At 36.6% G+C, this 19,993-nt stretch overlaps 4 protein-coding genes, 1 non-coding gene and 3 pseudogenes across 8 annotated transcripts; 4 read left to right on the plus strand and 4 right to left on the minus strand.

The window, feature by feature from the left end:
- Positions 1–153: 153 nt before the first annotated feature.
- TRNAL-AAG (transfer RNA leucine (anticodon AAG)) lies at positions 154–234 on the minus strand. The gene has a single exon. It is a non-coding gene; the product is annotated as a tRNA-Leu (tRNA).
- Positions 227–4,509, plus strand: LOC104702183 (uncharacterized). The gene is made up of 3 exons (XM_087457008.1): positions 227–3,248; positions 3,416–3,531; positions 3,627–4,509. Exon 1 carries the CDS (start codon positions 518–520, stop codon positions 2,807–2,809), a length of 2,292 nt encoding a protein of 763 aa, XP_087313134.1. The 5' UTR covers positions 227–517; the 3' UTR covers positions 2,810–3,248; positions 3,416–3,531; positions 3,627–4,509.
- Positions 3,431–4,392, minus strand: LOC104702182 (glutathione S-transferase U10-like). Its single transcript, XM_010418011.3, has 2 exons — positions 4,069–4,392; positions 3,431–3,987 (listed from the first exon to the last, which is right to left on the minus strand). The coding sequence occupies exons 1-2, from the start codon at positions 4,390–4,392 to the stop codon at positions 3,613–3,615; spliced, it is 699 nt and encodes a 232-aa protein (XP_010416313.1). The 3' UTR covers positions 3,431–3,612.
- Positions 4,510–4,657: 148 nt separating the features above from the next.
- LOC104702187 (pentatricopeptide repeat-containing protein At1g74600, chloroplastic pseudogene) lies at positions 4,658–7,769 on the minus strand (annotated as a pseudogene). Its single transcript, XR_015561114.1, has one exon. The product of XR_015561114.1 is annotated as a pentatricopeptide repeat-containing protein At1g74600, chloroplastic pseudogene (transcript).
- A 1,249-nt stretch (positions 7,770–9,018) lies between these two features.
- LOC104704884 (uncharacterized) lies at positions 9,019–9,921 on the plus strand. The gene has a single exon (XM_010420897.3). It carries the CDS (start codon positions 9,095–9,097, stop codon positions 9,881–9,883), a length of 789 nt encoding a protein of 262 aa, XP_010419199.2. The 5' UTR covers positions 9,019–9,094; the 3' UTR covers positions 9,884–9,921.
- A 288-nt stretch (positions 9,922–10,209) lies between these two features.
- On the plus strand, positions 10,210–10,935 carry LOC104704885 (uncharacterized). The gene has a single exon (XM_010420899.3). It carries the CDS (start codon positions 10,210–10,212, stop codon positions 10,933–10,935), a length of 726 nt encoding a protein of 241 aa, XP_010419201.1.
- A 1,754-nt stretch (positions 10,936–12,689) lies between these two features.
- On the minus strand, positions 12,690–14,905 carry LOC104702189 (uncharacterized; annotated as a pseudogene). The gene is made up of 5 exons (XR_015560829.1): positions 14,589–14,905; positions 14,350–14,489; positions 13,911–14,277; positions 13,670–13,800; positions 12,690–13,121 (listed from the first exon to the last, which is right to left on the minus strand). The product of XR_015560829.1 is annotated as an uncharacterized LOC104702189 (transcript).
- A 2,985-nt stretch (positions 14,906–17,890) lies between these two features.
- LOC147941696 (pentatricopeptide repeat-containing protein At1g74630 pseudogene) lies at positions 17,891–19,972 on the plus strand (annotated as a pseudogene). The gene has a single exon (XR_015561116.1). The product of XR_015561116.1 is annotated as a pentatricopeptide repeat-containing protein At1g74630 pseudogene (transcript).
- The last annotated feature ends 21 nt before the right edge of the window (positions 19,973–19,993 follow it).

Genomic DNA, 19,993 nt, shown 5'->3' on the forward strand with positions numbered 1-19,993 from the left:
CGCTTGCTTTTTTAAGTTATCCTATTAGAATAAGTTGATTTAATAAAAGCGGATTATGTCATTTCCCGTTTTCTGTCGTATGATTTACTTCTGGACCACTTAAAAGTAAAACATTATTGCTCTTAACAGAAAATTAAAAAAAAATAAAAGGAATGTTGACAGTGGGATTTGAACCCACGCCCTTTCGGACCAGAACCTTAATCTGACGCCTTAGACCAACTCGGCCATATCAACGTTCTAAGTGAATAAATTATTTATCCAAACTTTTCCACTCGCTTCTGCGCCGGAGTCCCAACTCGGCCATAGCCGTTGTAGTTTCGTCGGTGAATTTTACAATCCCATTGCAATCGATTTCCGGGTCTTCTCCTCAGTGATAAAGAATCTGGCTTTTCCGATTTTATAATCAGATTTTGTTAGGGTTCTTCCGTCTTCTTTGCTAAATATCTCTGTGAAACGAAATCAAAGCTTCTGGATTTTTAGGGGTTAGGTTACGATTTTTTGTTTTTTCTTCTCCTTCATGGGTCCTCCTCTGCTTCCGAGACATGTAACTGCAGTTATAAAATGTCAGAGGGATCCAATGAAAGCATTAGAAATGTTCAATTCGATGAAGAAAGAGGATGGTTTCAAGCATACTTTATCTACTTACCGCAGCGTGATTGAAAAGCTTGGCCTTCATGGGAGATTCGAAGCCATGGAAGAGGTTTTTGTGGATATGCGTCTTAATGTTTCTAACCATATCCTTGAAGGTGTTTATGTTGGCGCAATGAAGAACTACGGTAGGAAAGGTAAAGTTCAGGAAGCTGTGAATGTGTTTGAAAGGATGGATTTTTATGATTGTCAGCCTACGGTTTTCTCTTATAATGCTATTATGAGTATCTTGGTTGATAGTGGTTACTTTGATCAAGCTCACAAGGTGTATTTGAGGATGCGTGACAAGGGGATTACACCTGATGTGTACTCCTTTACGATTAGGATGAAGTCTTTTTGCAAGACGAGTCGGCCTCACGCTGCTTTGAGGCTTCTTAACAATATGTCTTCTCAAGGCTGTGAGATGAATGTGGTTGCTTATTGTACGGTGGTTGGTGGGTTTTATGAGGAGGATTTTAAGGATGAGGCGTATGAGTTGTTTGGGAAGATGCTTGGATCGGGTGTTTCTCTTTGTGTTAGTACGTTTAACAAGCTTCTACATGTTCTTTGTAAGAAAGGAGATGTTAAGGAGTGTGAAAAACTACTTGATAAAGTTATCAAAAGAGGTGTTTTACCGAATCTGTTTACTTATAATTTTTTCATTCAAGGGCTTTGTCAGAAAGGTGAGCTTGATGGTGCTGTTCGTATGGTAGGTTGTCTCATAGATCAGGGGCCAAAGCCTGATGTTGTCACGTATAACAATCTTATATGTGGCTTATGTAAGAATTCCAAGTTTCAGGAGGCAGAGGCTTACTTAGGCAAAATGGTTAATGAAGGGCTTGAGCCTGATAGTTTTACCTATAACACACTAATAGCTGGATATTGCAAAAGTGGAATGGTGCAACTTGCAGAAAGGATTCTAGGTAATGCTGTTTTCAATGGGTTTGTGCCTGACGAGTTTACATATCGCTCCTTAATTGACGGATTGTGCCACGAAGGTGATACAAATCGTGCTTTAGCTTTATTTAATGAGGCCTTAGGGAAAGGAGTAAAGCCTAATGTTATTCTTTACAACACACTGATCAAAGGATTGTCTAACCAGGGTTTAATTCTGGAGGCTGCTCAGTTGGCGAGTGAAATGTCTGAAAAGGGTTTGATTCCCGAGGTGCAGACTTTTAACATACTTGTAAATGGATTATGCAAGATGGGGTGTGTTTCTGATGCTGATGGTCTTGTTAAAGTTATGATCTCCAAAGGGTACTTTCCTGACATATTTACTTTCAACATTTTGATTCATGGTTATTCTACACAGTTGAAAATGGAAAACGCACTTGAGATCTTAGATGTTATGTTGGACAGTGGCGTTGATCCTGACGTGTACACTTACAACTCTTTGTTGAATGGTCTCTGCAAAACTTCAAAGTATGAAGATGTGATGGAAACATATAAAACGATGATAGCAAAAGGTTGTGCCCCCAACTTATTCACGTTTAATATACTTCTGGAGAGTCTTTGCAGATACCGAAAAGTAGATGAAGCCTTGGGGTTGCTGGTAGAAATGAAAAACAAGAGTGTGAATCCAGATGCGGTTACGTTTGGAACGTTGATCGACGGGTTTTGCAAAAATGGAGACTTGGATGGAGCATACACGCTATTTCGGAAGATGGAAGAGGTTTATAAGGTTTCGAGTTCAACGCCAACATATAATATCATCATTCATGCTTTCACTGAGAAGCTAAATGTTACTATGGCGGGAAAACTATTCCAAGAGATGGTTGATCGTTGTATTGTTCCTGATGGATACACATACCGGCTTATGGTTGATGGTTTTTGCAAAACGGGAAATGTCGATTTGGGGTACAAGTATCTACTGAAGATGATGGAAAATGGGTTTATTCCATCGCTCACAACGCTTGGACGTGTAATAAACTGTCTTTGTGTGGAGGATAGAGTTTACGAGGCTGCCGGTATTATCCATCTGATGGTCCAGAAAGGACTGGTCCCTGAGGCTGTCAACACCATTTTTGATTTTGACAAAAAGGAGGTGGCTGCTCCTAAGCTTGTCTTGGAGGATCTGTTGAAGAAGAGCTGTATTACATATTATGCTTATGAACTTCTTTTTGATGGCCTTAGAGATAAAAGGCTACGCAAGAAAAAGGGTTTCACAGTGGTAGGCATATGAATCTGATACAATGGCTTACCTCATATCTGGTTGTTTAAAGAACTGCTCAAGTTCGTGCATCTCAGGACTTTGTTGAGCCATTCCTGGAGAAGATGGTAACTTAACCGTTGGTCTGAGCAGCTAAAATCTGTATTGAATTGCCATTTTGGGGTGTAGAGCTCCAAGACACAAAGATGTTGGAGCTGCTCTGTTCTTTTAAACATGATATCTGGTGATGAAGCTTTTGTTTTGTCCTGTTGCAATACTCAACTCCTGAAAAGTCGAAGAAAGTGGTTCTCTGCTTTGATTCCATTTCTTCTTTCCCTTTTTTGGTGATGCTTCAAGATAGAATTGAACACAGGCCAAAAGCACTACAGGAGCATGCTCCAAGTCGTTCTCAACTTCACATTTAAGAAGCCCTAGACAAGGAACACCTAGCCACTTTAAGAAGTTGCACGAGGTATTTGGAGCTTCCTGAGTACTATACCCTTTTTGTTATGTGTGGTTAGTTGCTTACAATATCTGTGAAATAGATCTTACAACGATCAAGTCACATCTTGATTAGAAATGTTATCATTGATGTTACCAACTTATTTCTCGCTAAAGTATAACAAGAAAGCGTTTCAGGTGGCTATAGAAAGATTGGAGATACCACAAATGCTTTATTTAGTTCATTATCATACATTAGTAGCTACACAAGTCCATAAATATCTGCCTCAAGGAATTATTTCTTACTTCAAACGGTAATCTAACTCTCAATCTGTTATCCTCTGAGACAATATTGAATCTAGATGATTCATCACTAGACCAACATCTTGATCTAGTTACGCACTTGCAGCCTGCTGGAGAAGCTTTTGTCTATAGTTTTGGAGAAAGTTCACCAACTTATCACGAGGCACTTCGACTTCTTTCATCACAGTCAGATCTTGCAGACGTTCTATCCAGTTGTATAAAGTCGGAGTGTTCACTGGATCAATTATCTCTACACCAAGTGCTTCACGATAGGCTTTGTGGGCTCCAAAAGTAGCAATGATGGTGATTTCCAAAAGCCCTACATCATCATTCTCTCTGATGTTTTTATTCGGGAAATGCTTCTTGAGTCCCTCTTCAAGAACTTGGACTCTCTTTCTTGCCTCTTCTACAGACTTTGCTTGAGCTTCACCCTCTTGAAACACGACTTGACCCATGACCTCAAACACCTGCAACAAGAAATAGTCATTAGTCTGCTAATCATATCAATGTATGAGGTTTATTTTGCATAAGAGATTTGGGGAAGACACCTGTTGGTTGATGTAGCTGACCCAGAACCTGACCTGAGCCCTTTCATAAGTATCCTCTGGAAAGAAACGAGGAGAGTTCTTCCACGTCTCATCGATGTATTCAAGAATCACAAGTGATTCAGCCACTGGTTTCCCATTATGGACAAGAACAGGAATCTTCTTGTGCACTGGGTTGAGTTGAATCAGCGATTCACTTTTGTTCTGAAGATCTTCTTCGACATACTCATAGAGTATGCCTTTGAGTTTAAGGGCGATTTCTACCCTCTTTGAGTATGTGCTTGTCCACATCCCATGTAATGTCACTTTGCTCCTCTGCTCCTCCATTCTCTTAAAACTCTTTTTTTTTCTTCTTTTCTTAAAATCTTGTTGGGGAATATGAATTTTGCTTCATTTTTCAAATTCTTATATAGAGTTTTAAGACCAGAGAGTCTACTTTGGATATTTTTGTCTTGTTCATCAAGCATATTGTGTGCATTATGCCATTATCTTATCTTTCATTCAAAGTCAAAACTTTGAACGTTGAATGTTTTAATTAATATTACATTACGATTGTTTATTTCATGAATGTCGTTACTTTTAGAGATCAAGATGAAGGAACCGAGCCAAGAGATAAATTATTGAATTATGTTTGACTGTATTGCCGCCCAAGAAAATGGAAACCAGCAACTACTTTACAACCAACTATTTTCTCTGGAATGATCTTAAGTGATATCATTACGAAAAATAATAAAAATGGTTTTGAGAACTGACTGTTGTCCAGGAGATTCCTCTAATCAATCATACGAAAAGGCTTGTCTTCTACAATGCAAGCAATCTCCAACTATTTCCAGTTCTTCCTACATCATTACCTTGGGCAGGACTGCTGCATCCATTTCTGAACATTTTGGATTATCCCCACACACAGGACAATAATCAACCTCACGGCTTTTCACCAGAGCTTTAACATCAGACAGAACTCCAACCTGGTTCCTTCTGTACACCTATTCCTTTCATCAGCTTACGAGTTTCTTCCACTTCGTCCCACTCACCAACCTCTGCAAGGATGTTCGAGAGTGAAATATACGCTCCAGCGTCTGATGGCTCTAACTTTATAGCCATTTTCGCAGCTAGCTTCCCAAGTTCAACATCCCCGTAAAGTTTGCAAGCAGCAAGCAATGTTCCCCAGACCAAGGCGTCCGGTTTTATAGGCATACTTTTGATAAAACTCTCAGCTTCTCTAAGTCTTCCTGACCTCCCTAGAGCATCGACCATGCAGACATAATGTCGATTCTCAGGTTCGAGACCATACTCTTTTACCATCGAGTTGAGATGGAAATAGCCTTCTTCGACCAAACCACCGTGACTACAAGCAGACAAGACTCCCACAAAAGTAACTTTATCAGGCTTGAATCCTTTTTCCTTCATAAGATTGTACACTTGCAACGCTTCAGCGGCCTTTCCATGTTGAGCAAAACTTGCAATCAGAGCTGTCCATGCTATTAAATCTGGGCCATTGATCTGGCTAAATGCTTTACAGCAGTCCTCAATGCTTCCAAATTTCGAATACATTGTCAGGAGTGAGCTACCTACAGAAGGCTCTGTGTACAATCCAATTTTTGTGATGTAGGCATGAACTTGAGCTCCCAGAGATGATTCGTCTGAGAGAGCAGTGGCTTTAAGAATGGATGAAGCTGCAAAAGAATCCATGGTAAAACCAGACATGACCATATCACGAAATAAGAAGAAGCCATCCTGGATTAACCCGTGTTGTGAATATCCTGAAATTAAAGATGAACATGACACTGGATCCAGTTCTGGGAGCCTATCATAAACCTGTCTAGCCAACTTTAGTGAGCCACATTTTGAATACGCGTTTACTAGTGCAGAACCGAGAGGCATTCCCTTGTCGATTCCAGCTCTTAGTGTGTACCCATGTATCTCTTTACCTCTTGGCAGAGAAGGAAGTGAAGAACACACAGTTAGAACAGCAGCTAGAGTGCTTTCATCAGGGATTATTCCATCATCCAACATCTCGCGGAATAGTCCGACAGCTTCTCTTAGATAACCGTACTCATTGAAACCAGAAATCATGGAAGCCCAGCAAGCATTGTCTTTGAAAGGTATCTCTTGGAATAATTTGTATGATTCTTCCAAACTACCACATTTGGAGTACATTGTAAAAAGAGAACTTCCCACAGTGAGATCAAGGACTAACCCACTTTTAAGGGTGTAACTGTGAACCTGCTTACCTAAATTCAAACAATCTAATACACTAATCAAACTGCATACACTAAACTCATCGGGTCTCAAACCTTCCTGAAGCATTCTAGTAAACAGTCTTATTGCTTTACTAGGCTTCTTATTTTGCGAAAATGAAGTGACCATTACGTTTACTATATTTTGCCTCTGAAAATCGTCCAAATCCTCAAACACCCGCTCGGAGAGATCAATATCTCCACTCTTTGAGTACATACTAATCAAGGCGGCAGCCACTGAGAAATCGAGACAGAAACCACTCTTAAAGACCCAAGCATGGACCTGGCTTGCTTCACAGAACATAGAAGGTCTACCACAAGCAGAAATCACACTAGTTACAGTGCAGCTGTTGATCTCAACACGTGAGTGTCTCATTTCCTTGAATATTTCAAGAGCAGAGATAGCATCATTACTATTTGTGTAACCAGACAGCATTACTGTCCAAGAGACAACACTAGGGTTGGGGATACGTGAGAATACTTCCCTAGCTTCAGCCATATGCCCAGATTTGGCATATAAATCAACAATTGCAGTACAAACAAATACATCTTCTGCTCCGCATTTAATCACCCGACCTTGAACAGCTTTTCCAAACATAAGTTCCTCAAGGGAAGCACACGCAGCCAAAACACTGGAATATGTATAACTATCAGGTTTCTGAAACCCAACACACATTTCATGGAAAAGATCAAAGACAGCACCATAGTTTTGGTTTCTCAGTGCCCCAGCTATGATAGTGTTCCAACAATACACATTAGCAGATAAAGTGTCACGGAACACCTTAAAAGCATCCTCAAACCTGAGATTCTTCGAGAATGCATCTATCAAAGACGATTGAACAACTTCATACAAGAAATAACCAATCTTTATAGCATGACAACACACAAGCTCACTGAACAGAGGAGCCTGAAGAGCACTAGAAGCCGAAATCACAGACCCATAACTAATCTCATTAGCCTCAAAACCAAAAGAATGCATCTTAGAGAAAAATCTCAATGATTCTTCAAACAACCGATGCTGTTTGTAACCAGAGATCATAATATTACAAGAAACAACATCTGGTTGAGGAATTGTATCGAACAGCTTAGCTGCGTTGACCATGGAACCGGAGTTTGCATACCAACTAAGCAAAGATTTAGTAAGGAACACATCAAAAGGCAAAATACATCGCCTAACCAAATGGGCTTGCAGAACTCTGGTTGTTCTGAGGGTGCAAAGCCTTGAATTTGATCGATCATTGAAGAATTGAAAAGGGTTAAAAAAAGAAGTGCAATCTTTGCTGGGAAGTGACAACTGGTTTCGGGAATTGGTAACGGAAGATAATAATCTTAAGGAAGATGATAAAGGAGAGATCTTTAAGGAGTTTAAGCTCGCCTTCGCTACACAAATCATTATATTAGCTCATCAGCGCTATACTGTAGTTGAACCGGAATGAAGAAGGAAACTTTCAAAAAACGGAGCTTATAAATATTAGTATATGATATAAAAGTATTATATAGTTAGTAGTCATTTTAGTCAACAAAAAGTCAAGATGGCCGAGTTGGTCTTTTGATTTTTTTTTTAATTATCTCTTTTTGTTTTTTCCTGTATCTATTTTAAAGCACACAAAATTTTGTTGAATAAAACACAATTTTTTTTCTTTTTAAAAAAAATAAAAATAAAATTGTTAATACTGTTGTTTGTTTATGGGATTGCTTTTGGTTCGAAATCCGAATCAATTTCAAAAAATTAGGAATTTCGATATTTAAACTATTGAAACGTATAATGTGGTGGAGAGAGATAATCACAACAAATCACATATATTTGCAAGATTTGGAAGGTTTATCCATAAAGCAAATTTTTATAGTTTTACGTTTACCCAATCGAATATATACTATTGGACGACACTTTCGTGTAATTCAGATAAAATCTAGTAAATAATAATTTACTAGGTAACAACCCGCACATAGTACGGATAAATCAATTTAAATAAAATTATTATTTTGAATCTAAGATTAGTTTGTGTAAAACAAAATATGTAACTAAAGTTTTTGTTTGTTTTATTTAAATTTGGGTTTATTTTGTGTAAAACACTTGTGAAATATATATTTCAACGTGGAAAATAATTTTAACTTGGTGAAAAAAATTGTATGAAATTTATTTTAATAAATCGTGAGTAATTATTATGTTTTTTAAAAATATATTTTGTTGTTTTTTAAAGGAGTATTATATAGATTCAAATTAAATGACAAATGGTTTTAATTTATCTAATGAAATTTGATTTAAATCTATAATGGTATAGATGTAATTAATATTAATTAATGAGGGTTGACAACGACACATCAGCATTTTTTGCAAGAATGTTTCCCTATTAATATATAGGGGATTTCCTTTTATTTTACTCCTTCCGTTTCAAAATATAGGATGTTTTAACTAAAATACCCAAATTAAGAAGTTTTTACTTTTAACAAGTTCAACCAATCATAAACAATACTGCATAATATAAAATATTAAACTAATCTAAAAGTTGCATAAAAAACTTGAAAACATCTTATATGAAACAAAAAACTTCTATAAAATATCTTATATTTTGAGATAAAGGGAGTATTAATTAACTAAATACTCATATCCTAGCCTCCTAAGTCCTAGTAACCTAGTTGGAACATGAATAGGATATAGAAAATAAATGGCTTTTTCCACTATAAAACCATCATCATAGATAGGCCTGATGATGCCTCGTCTCAAAAAAAAAAAAAAAAAAAAAAAAAAAAAAAAAAAAAAAAAAAAAAATCTCGTTAATTATTCTCTCTCCATGGATTGCACTATTTTTGAGAACAGTGTTGAGTACAGTGTCTCTATACGCCAGCACTCAACCACTCGGCCGCTTACCGCTGAGCTAACCCGCACTAAAGTCCTCCGCAAAAAAATCCATCTCTTCATGGACGAAAGAAAACCTTTAGTGTCTCTACCCGATCAAACCATCGAACATCACACCAGCTTTATTTCACTACTGAACCAACCCACTTACTCCACAAACAATCAAACCGTCGTCGCCAGTATCGTTCGTCGTTGTCCCAACGAAGCCACCATTATCTCCAGACCAAGCAAGAGCACTACTAATTACTACTCACTAGACTACACCAGAATATCAGATATCATGAGCAGCTTCGGCGTCACCAAATACGGTTGCTCCACCCTCTTGCGCGATATCGACATGGCTGTTAAATCATCACCATCGAGAGGCAGAGGAATGGTTGAAATCAAGATTTGGAGGATCAGGACTGAGGTTTATAAATTCAACAGAGCTGCAGAGAGGTTGTTGGTCAAGAGCTACGATCCACCGGGGTACAGGTCGGCTATACCTATAGATTTGGATTCGATGAGGGAGGAGAAGCAAGAATGCGTGATTTGCATGGAAAGTTATTCGTACGGATCAGTAGTGACTAAATTGCCATGTAACCATGACTTTCATGGAGTTTGCATCTACGACTGGTTGCAACTCAATCGTCTGTGTCCCTTGTGTCGATCGCCAATTACTAAAGGTGTTCAATCCGGATTTCAGTTCTGTTTTGGTTCGGTTGTTCAGTTTGTAAAATTATGAAAACTAGTTACAATATTTAGTTTGGTTTGGATATGGTCCGTAATTATGTTTTCTGCTGTTCTTATAATTGTGAACACAAGTTTTGATAACATATAACAAGGGAAACAAGTAACTAAAATTCATTCGTTTTCGGATTAAACAGATGAAATAATAAAAAATTACATTTATAAATTGTAAAAACAAAAATACTTAATCATCTCGTTGAGATTAAATAAAATTAATACTTATCCAAAGTCCTTATTTACCGTCTAAATTGTAACATAAAACTATAAAACCATCACATATGTCTCTTCTTCTCCTCCCCCAAAAAGAGAGGTCAAATTAAGATGGATTCTAGTGAGTTTGCGTACACTGTTACATCTTCCATGCAAGTAATTAATCCGCTTACCGCCGAGCTAACATGCGCCGAAGTCATCCGCAGAAGTATCCGTCTACAAACAGCAACCTCCTCCTCACTCGCTCTTCCCGATCAAACCATCGACCATCGCACAACAAGCCTTACGCCCCTACACGCTGAAAACTACGCCGTCTGGTACTCTAGTTGTCCCAACGGAACCACTTTTATCTCCAACCCCTTTACTTTCTCCCTAAACTGCAACGGCATCTCCCATATCATGAGCCGCTTCGACGTAGCCAATGACTGCTCCACTATCACGCGAGAGATCGACGTAGCTCTTGCGTCTGTATTGTCAAAAGGCAGAGGAGTTACTGAAGTCAAGATTTGGAAGATCAGTACTAAAGTTTTTGACATCGATACAGACTCAGAGAAACTGTTGACAGAGAGGTATTGCTCTGTTCCTGCGGATGATGATTTACCACCACCACCGGCGATCAAGTTGCTCCGATATAACTTTAATGGTTCGACGGGATGTGTGATTTGCATGGAGGATTACGTTGAAGTATCAGTCGTCGTGAAGTTGCCTTGTGAACATGATTTTCATGGAGTTTGTATCAACCAGTGGTCACAGATCAATCAACGCTGTCCCTTGTGCCGGCTTCAATTCTCTTCTTCATCTTCTTTTTCATTTTTTCTTTGGATTTCTGATTTGTAAAACAACAATTTTTTTAGTGTTTATGAGAATACTAGCAATTGACCCGCGCTACGCGCGAGAGTTAGATAAAAGTGTATTTTGGATTTTTTTTGTGTATATTAAATTTTGGTTATGTAAATTCATTTTTATGTCTGTTTTTGTGTTTGATTTGGGTGTTTATGTTGTTTGTTGGATATTTTTTTAAAAAATAGGTTTTCCAGTAAGTATAATTTAGTGTGCTGTTTACTTTTCAAAATTTGAGATCATCTTCTATGTTTTTTAATGTTTTTTTCAATAATTGTGATAAGAAGTTAACATTGTGTACTTAAAATTGTTGTTTTGTTGTAGTTGTTAGTTGTGATTAATTTATTATTATTTTTCATTTTTTCATTGTCTAGTATTTGGTCGGTGCTTCACGCGTGAGTTTGATTAGGGTGTGATATGTGTTTTTTTGGTGGATATTTTTAATGTGTTTTGTTATTTCTCTTTATATTTTGTTGTTATTTTTTCGTGTTTTTTTTTTGAAAATGGTGATTTTGGCTTTCTTGCTTTCTTTTTTTGCATTAAATACAATCTACTGTGTAGTTTTACATTTTTATTTTATATTAGTTATGTTTATTTTAAAATTTGTTTTTGTTTTTCAGTTATTTAAATTGCATATTTGTAGTGTCTGATATTATTTTTTTCTAAAAGTATTTGTTAAGTTAGTGGTAAAAGATTTGAGGAATGGTATCGATTTCCTCTATTTTCATACTCCATTTTAGCTATAAAAAAAAAAAAAACAATTCAACAACTTTATTTACATAGAGAGATCAAGTCGAGTTTGGTTACATAGAGATGATTCAACAACCACATTTATCTAGAGAGATAGATCAGATTGGTTTCGACCCGGACTAAAGATTTTCAAATGATATATATATATATATATATATATATATATATATATATTTTAATAAATGGTTGATTTACAAAACAGTTATAATAAAGTGGAAGTGCTAAATACTTTTGTTTCATCACTGCTACGTTATCGGGTTTGTAAGCATATACAACATTCTAAAGTAGGAAACATACACACACAAAAAACAAAAAATGTCGACGGTTTTGACAAAAAGAAAAAGAAAAAAATAGAGAGACAAATTAATTGTCCAGATCAATGAGCAGTGTCATTTATGATTCTACGAAATTATTCAAATTTGGACCACCACTGTCTAAATCTTGTATAAACTGATTATAGCTTTTCAAAATTATAATAAAGCGGATGGTCTCTGAGCAGTGTCTTTTTTTTTCTTTTGTAAATTGAATGATGTCTCTTTAAGTTGATTGTAGAAAACAAACGATAACGACTGAGCATCACCTTTCATAAATATGTAACCAAGTAGGCAGTAGCAGTTTTGACATCATATTGACTGTAGTGTCAAAAAAGTAGTGTTTGAAACTTCAGTCTGCCTGCAATGATGATTTATAACTTTTTAGTTTTGTTTCTTAACATTTCTCCTTGTGATGCGTATATCATAATTGCTAACTTTTAGAATGCAACTTTCGGTATCCAATATGATAACAATGTTGAATGAACTTAATTTTAGACTTCTTGATCTTATCATCCCACCAAGTTTTACGATCTCACCACTGGGCACTGGGTTACATATGCTTCCATGCATACTATTTTTGATACCATTCATAATGACAATCCAGTACAATTTTGTTGTTGCCAAATTATTTCGGTACGTCAAGATATTTTTATATGCAATAATGAAAGCAGCCGAAACCAGTTAATATGGTACGTCAAGTGTTGAAATGTCATTGAAGGGTTATAAATAATAAATCAAAAACCTTCAAAATATGGAAGAGAGCAGCCTATGGAAGATGGAAACATCGCCAAATAAAATGAAGTTTGCTAGTACTATTCTATTATTCTTTTTTTTTTTTTTTACCTTACAGTTTCTTTTTACCTTACAGTTTGACTATCATGATAGGTACTGATCATCGTCTTGGAGATGAGAAGACTCTTCTTGTACACAGCCATATCAAAACCTTCAGAAGCTCTTCTGTTTTTTGGTTTCAATCCATAGTATCCTTGCAAGGAGTTCATGGCTGGAGACACCTTCTTTTCTGAAGGCTTCAAACTCAAAGACTGGAAGGAGTCAAATAATACGTCTTGGTTGTTGCCATTGCTTGCTGACGATAAAGCTTGCTCCGAACACCCCTCTCTACAAGAAGATTTCATGGGAATATGATTACTTTGATATGTGGATGTCCTTTAATGCAAATCAGTAGACGATGATAATGATCATTTTTACGACTCTACTTAATTGTACTTTTACTCATTCTCTCTTACTTGCTTTAAAGAACATTGGTTGTAAGGAACTAATCAAGATAAAATAAACTTAAGAGTTCATAGCCTTCTGCACAAACTCTAGCGCCGATAGAAACTTTACATTTTTCTAGTAGTAACTTTGGTTCTGCGGTGACATGATGAACAACAGAATTCAAAATGTCAAAACGGTTCTTTTACAAGGGAAAGCTGTACCCATCTTGGTTTGATATCATCGCTCCTTAACACGATCCTGATCTTATGGAACTTTCTTTCAATGAGCTTGCTAACCTAGTCTAAGTTTCTTAATGTTACTTGGAAAATGCACAACAGCATAACTTACATGTAATCTAATGTAAACAGCTCAAGTTCTGCAAAAACCTTTTAAGTCACTGTCACAGACTACATACCACGAAGAGAGGATGAAGAGGCTAAAAAAAATACCCAAGATTAAGAGAGCCGTTAGATAAGCATGGGGAAGGAGGATGTCTGCCAGGTAATGGTATCCGGAGAGACTTGAGAGCAAACATCTGAAGATCAGACACAAGCCCATTCGGCTTCGTAATATCTGCAACCTGATCAATCACCACACTTAATTAAAAAAAAAACACACACACACAAGCCCCCAAAAAGAAAAAACTAATCCTTGTAAACACGATTCATTCAGCTTTCTAAACTATAATACCTCAACGCCGTATTTGATGGCAATGCCAGCGAGAGTATCAAGCTTGGAGACCTCGTGTTCGATATAACCAGCGCCGGTAGGAGTGGTCGAAGGTGGAGATACGCAGTATCTTGGAAACAGATGATGATGATGATGATCTTCTCGAAGGACTATAAGGTGCCATTCTAGGATTCCATTTCCTCGTGCCATTCTAGGATTCCATTCCAGGATTCTAGGTCGTTGTCCTTTGTGACAAATTTGTTGTTGTTGGATTCAATGATTTTCATAAACCAGCCTTCAGATACATAAATCCCTCTAAGTATTGGACTATGCATTATTGGTTTATCTCCTTCTTTGCAAACATAGCTCTTGAGGATTTCAATATCAACTGAAATCAGTGTCATCAGAATACATAAGCTTTGGTGCAGCTACAAGAAAACACACAAAAAATACAACTCACTTTTTGAAGATGGAAACATTGGGATACAGAGGAGCGTAGAGGAGAGGGTCTTTGTCATCGATTGGTGCATTCTCAATCTCATGCTTTGCTTGTAAAAGCTCCATGTCCTCTATCGCTCTCTTTCTTTCATGATTGGTCATCTGTTGTAAAAGCTCCATGTGAGTAAAGATAAAATTGAGAAAGTAAGGAAATTGTAAGAGGCATGAAATTGGGGGAGAGGACATTATATAAGACTTCACCTTGCACCAATTAAAGAAAAAAGTAGTCGGCCTTGAATTGAATGAGAGAGCATTGATATGCCTTGAATTACTGTTTCAGAGGAAGATGATCCGATGCAGATAGGTGAAAGGGTTTGAAGAATTAGCAAATAAAGAAAGAATGAAGAAAGAAGGAAAAGAAGTAGACTCAATCAACGGCACCTAGAAGATTGAAAACGTTTAAGGTGACAGAACGGAATCAAGATGGGGGGACGGTTGAGGTCGCACATTAACGGCGGCGGAGTGGAGATACATGGAAGAAGGTTTTATTCGAAGATCATACATATTACACATGTAATATAGATGTACTCGTAATGGGCTTTAATATATATGTTAAAAGAAAAAAATAGGATTTGCTTACTGGGTTGTCGTGTAAAATTGGGCTTCAGAAAGATAGCCTTAGTTAACTCACAGTGGTGATGACGTGGCAGCACCAGGAATGAGTAAAGTACACTTTATATACATACATATAATACACATTAAAAGATGGGTGAATATCATGAAAACCTACTTTGGGTTGAGTTCTGTCACAAAAACCCACTTTCCACTCATGTATACTTTCCCAAGTTTTTTGTTTATGTGTCCACTTTCTTTTTACATTTTTGCCCTTATTAACAACTTACCTCTCTTTCTCTCCTTCTTTTCTCTCTTTTTCTCTTCTTTTTTTGTTGTTAACACTTTAACAAAGTAAAATATATTTATTTGTTATCATAAAACAAATTTTCTATTTATTTATGTAAAATATGTTATGATTATATATTTTCTACATTTTAAGATACATATTGCTATATTTTTTATGAATTTTTAGATTATACAGTATCCATCAGTCGTTGAACATTTGTTCAATTATAAGTGGATAATCAATTGCAGTATTGTTAATAGATAGTTACTTGTGTTTATTCATACAAAATATACATACATAAATTTGATTAGATCTTTATCCATATCATATTATCCATAAAACAACATAGACCAAATAAGTACAAAACCCTTTAATTCTAAATTTTAAATCCTAGAACATAAACCCTTAAACCTAAAACCAAAACTATTCACTTTAAAAAAAAAACAAAGTTTAGTGGATAGAAAAACTGTGGATAGGTCTCCATGGATTTACAAAGCATATCTAGACATTAAGCTGAAAATAGCAGTTGAATGGTGGCTATGGATGTGATCATGTGGATATTTTTTGTGGATACCAATGTAGACAGACCAAAGAATCATCATACAACATCCACACAATTAAATCCATAGACACCATGAGCTCCTTGCTTCATATTTTGTGTTGGTCCAGAAACATATACACTCATAAGTGGTTAATAAACAAAATAAAAATTAACAACATTGATTTATTTAGAACATTGAATATCAATCATGTGGATTAGTAGTTATGGATACTTATCTTATAATATCTTGCTCATTCTTTACATGAGCAGAAATTTGTCCAAGATAAATTAGCCACATAGATTTCTTTTAGCTAAATGTTTTTGTACTATTTTTCAGCTAGAAGTAGGTATATTAGAACTTAGAAGTGTCACTAGAAGCATACTACACAATAAACATGGTCATTATTAATCTCAAAGCCTATCCACCAAATTCTGACCACGTGGACAAGCAATCCAGATGAAATTTATTGACAAGTTTGTTGCATGTTCAAACATCACTATAGTTTAGCCACTTAGATGTCTTTTAGCCAAATGTTTTTGTACTATTTTTAAGCTAGAATTAGAGATATTAGAACTTAGAAGTGTCACTAGAAGCATACTACACAACAAACATGGTCATTATTAATCTCTAAGCCTATCCACCAAACTCTGACCACGTGGACAAGCAATCCAGATGAAATTTATTGACAAGTTTGTTGCATGTTCAGACATCACCATAGTTTAGGGTTTAGACTTTAGATGGTATATAGATTCAATGTCTATGTTTTGAGTTCAAGTTGTATTGTCTAAGGTTCAAGGTGTAGGATTTAGGGGTTAAGGTTAAAAGTTTAGGTTTAGGTATGTGGATGATGTGTCTATATTTTTAATTCATGGTTTAGGATTTAGGGTTCAAGGTGTATGGTTTAGGGTTTAGGATTTAAGATTTAGGGAATAAGGTTTACGTTTTTGGGCTTATATGGATTTAGTGTCTATGTGGTGTTAGGATTTAATATTTAGGGTATAAACCCTAAACCCTAAACCCTAAACCCCGAACCCTGAACCCTAAACCCTAAACCCTGAACCCTAAACCCTAAACCCTAAACCCTAAACCCTAAACCCTAAAAGAAATCCTTCTAGCTGAAAAATAGTACAAAAACATTTAGCTAAAAGAAATCTATGTGGCTAATTTATCTTGGACAAATTTCTGCTCATGTAAAGAATGAGCAAGATATTATAAGATAAGTATCCATAACTACTAATCCACATGATTGATATTCAATGTTCTAAATAAATCAATGTTGTTAATTTTTATTTTGTTTATTAACCACTTATGAGTGTATATGTTTTTGGACCAACACAAAATATGAAGCAAGGAGATCATGGTGTCTATGGATTTAATTGTGTGGATGTTGTATGATGATTATTTGGTCTGTCTACATTGGTATCCACAAAAAAATATCTACATGATCACATCCATAGCCACCATTCCACTGTTATTCTTCAGCTTAATGTCTAGATATGCTTTGTAAATCCATGGAGACCTATCCACAGTTTTCCTATCCACTAAACTTTGTTTTTTTTTTTTAAAGTGAATAGTTTTGGTTTTAGGTTCAAGGGTTTATGTTCTAGGATTTAAAATTTAGATTTAAAGGGTTTTGTACTTATTTGGTCTATGTTGTGTTATGGATAATATGCTATGGATAAAGATCTAACCAAATTTATGTATGAATAAACACAAGTAACTATCTATTAACAATACTGCAATTGATTATCCACTTATAATTGAACAAATGTTCAACGACTGATGGATACTGTATAATCTAAAAATTCATAAAAAATATAGCAATATGTATCTTAAAATGTAGAAAATATATAATCATAACATATTTTATATAAATAAATAGAAAATTTGTTTTATGATAACAAATAAATATATTTTACTTTGTTAAAGTGTTAACAACAAAAAAGAAGAGAAAAAGAGAGAAAAGAATGAGAGAAAGAGATGTAAGTTGTTAGTAAGGGCAAAAATGTAAAAAGAAACTGGACACATAAACAAAAAACTTGGGAAAGTATACCATGAGTGGAAAGTGGGTTTTTGTGATAATACTTTAAGATTTATCTGGATTCTGTTATTTTAAAAATTCCAATCTTTTTTATTTTTATGGGTGCTGTGTTGTGACCAATGTCTATGGCAATGCACCATTGTCTATCTCTCCTTACTAACTGCAAGAGCTTAAGAGCTCTAACTCAAATCCATGGCTTCTTTATCAAATCCGGCGTCGATTCCGATTCTTACTTCACCGGAAAACTTATCTTACAATGTGCGGTTTCCATTCCCGACGCTTTACCTTACGCTCGACGTCTTTTGTTCTGTTTTCCTGAACCCGATGCGTTCATGTTCAACACTCTCGTCCGGGGCTACTCCGAATCCGATGACCCGGGTAACTCCGTAGCGGTGTTTGTGGAGATGATTCGGAAAGGTTTAGTCTTTCCGGATAGCTTCTCCTTCGCGTTTGTTGTCAAGGCGGTTGCGAATTTAAGGTGTTTAAGAACTGGGTTTCAGATGCATTGTCAAGCTTTGAAGCATGGCCTTGATTCGCATTTGTTCGTTGGTACTACTTTGATCGGTATGTATGGGGAATGTGGGTGTGTGGAGTTTGCTCGCAAGGTGTTCGACGAAATGCGTCAACCGAATTTGGTTGCGTGGAACGCTGTGATCACTGCCTGTTTCAGGGGGAATGATGTTTCCAAAGCCAGGGAAATCTATGATAAGATGCTGGTAAAGAATCACACATCGTGGAACGTGATGCTTGCTGGGTACACTAAATCTGGGGAGGTTGAGAGTGCTAAACGGATCTTCTTGGAGATGCCTCACAGAGATGATGTCTCTTGGAGCACTATGATTGTTGGGTTTGCTCATAATGGGAGTTTCAGTGATGCTTTCTCGTATTTCAGGGAGTTGCAACGAGCGGAGATGAGACCAAACGAGGTAAGTCTGACTGGAGTTCTTTCTGCATGTTCACAATCCAGGGCATTTGAGTTTGGGAAGACGATACACGGGTTTGTAGAGAAATCAGGGTATAGTTGGATAGTTTCTGTGAACAATGCGCTTATTGATATGTATTCTAGGTGCGGTGATGTCCTAATGGCTTGGTTAGTCTTTGAAGGTATGCAAGATAAGAGAAGTATTGTATCTTGGACATCAATGATAGCTGGCTTAGCTATGTATGGTCACGGGGAAGAAGCTATAAGACTCTTCAATGAAATGATTGCATCTGGTGTTACACCAGACGGGGTATCGTTTGTGTCACTTTTGTATGCTTGCAGCCATGCTGGACTGATCAAAGAAGGTGAAGATTACTTCTCTAAGATGAAGAGGGTTTACCATATAGAACCAGCGATTGAACACTATGGTTGCATGGTTGATTTATATGGCCGATCTGGAAAACTTCAAAAGGCTTATAATTTTATAAGCCAAATGCCAATTGCGCCAACAGCCATAGTGTGGCGGACTCTTCTCGGGGCGTGCAGTAGTCATGGGAATATTGAAATGGCAGAGCAAGTAAAACAAAGGCTTAATGAGCTTGACCCAAATAACTCGGGGGATCTTGTTCTTTTGTCGAATGCTTATGCTATTGCGGGTAAATGGAAGGATGTTGCTTGTATCAGAAAGTCAATGATTGTCCAGAGAATCAAGAAGATAACTGCTTGGAGCTCTGTTGAAGTTGGCAAAACCATGTTCAAGTTCACTGCAGGGGAGAAAAAGAAGGGAATCGATATAGAGGCTCACGAGAAGCTAAAAGAAATAATCTTGAGGCTTAGAAATGAAGCTGGGTATGCACCAGAAGTAGCAAGTGCTTTATATGATGTCGAAGAGGAAGAAAAGGAAGATCAAGTGAGTAAACACAGCGAAAAGCTTGCACTTGCATTTGCTCTAGCTAGATTACCCAAAGGAGCAAATATCAGGATAGTGAAAAATCTTAGAATTTGCAGAGATTGTCACGCTGTTATGAAACTAACTTCAAAGGTTTATGAAGTAGAGATTGTGGTCAGAGACAGAAATCGCTTCCATTCATTCAAGGACGGTTCTTGCTCATGCAGTGACTACTGGTAAAAGTTCTGAATATAATTGTACACCAAACGACATATCGTTTTGTGGTTTTAATGATTCAACTAATGACCTCGTCATCAATGAAGACTTCACTACCAACACAAAATTTCAGAGAGGTCTTCTTCATTTGCGAG

This window comes from Camelina sativa, chromosome 7 (assembly GCF_030686135.1).
Source record: "Camelina sativa cultivar CO46 ecotype springtype chromosome 7, ASM3068613v1".
Taxonomy (NCBI): Eukaryota; Viridiplantae; Streptophyta; class Magnoliopsida; order Brassicales; family Brassicaceae; genus Camelina; species Camelina sativa.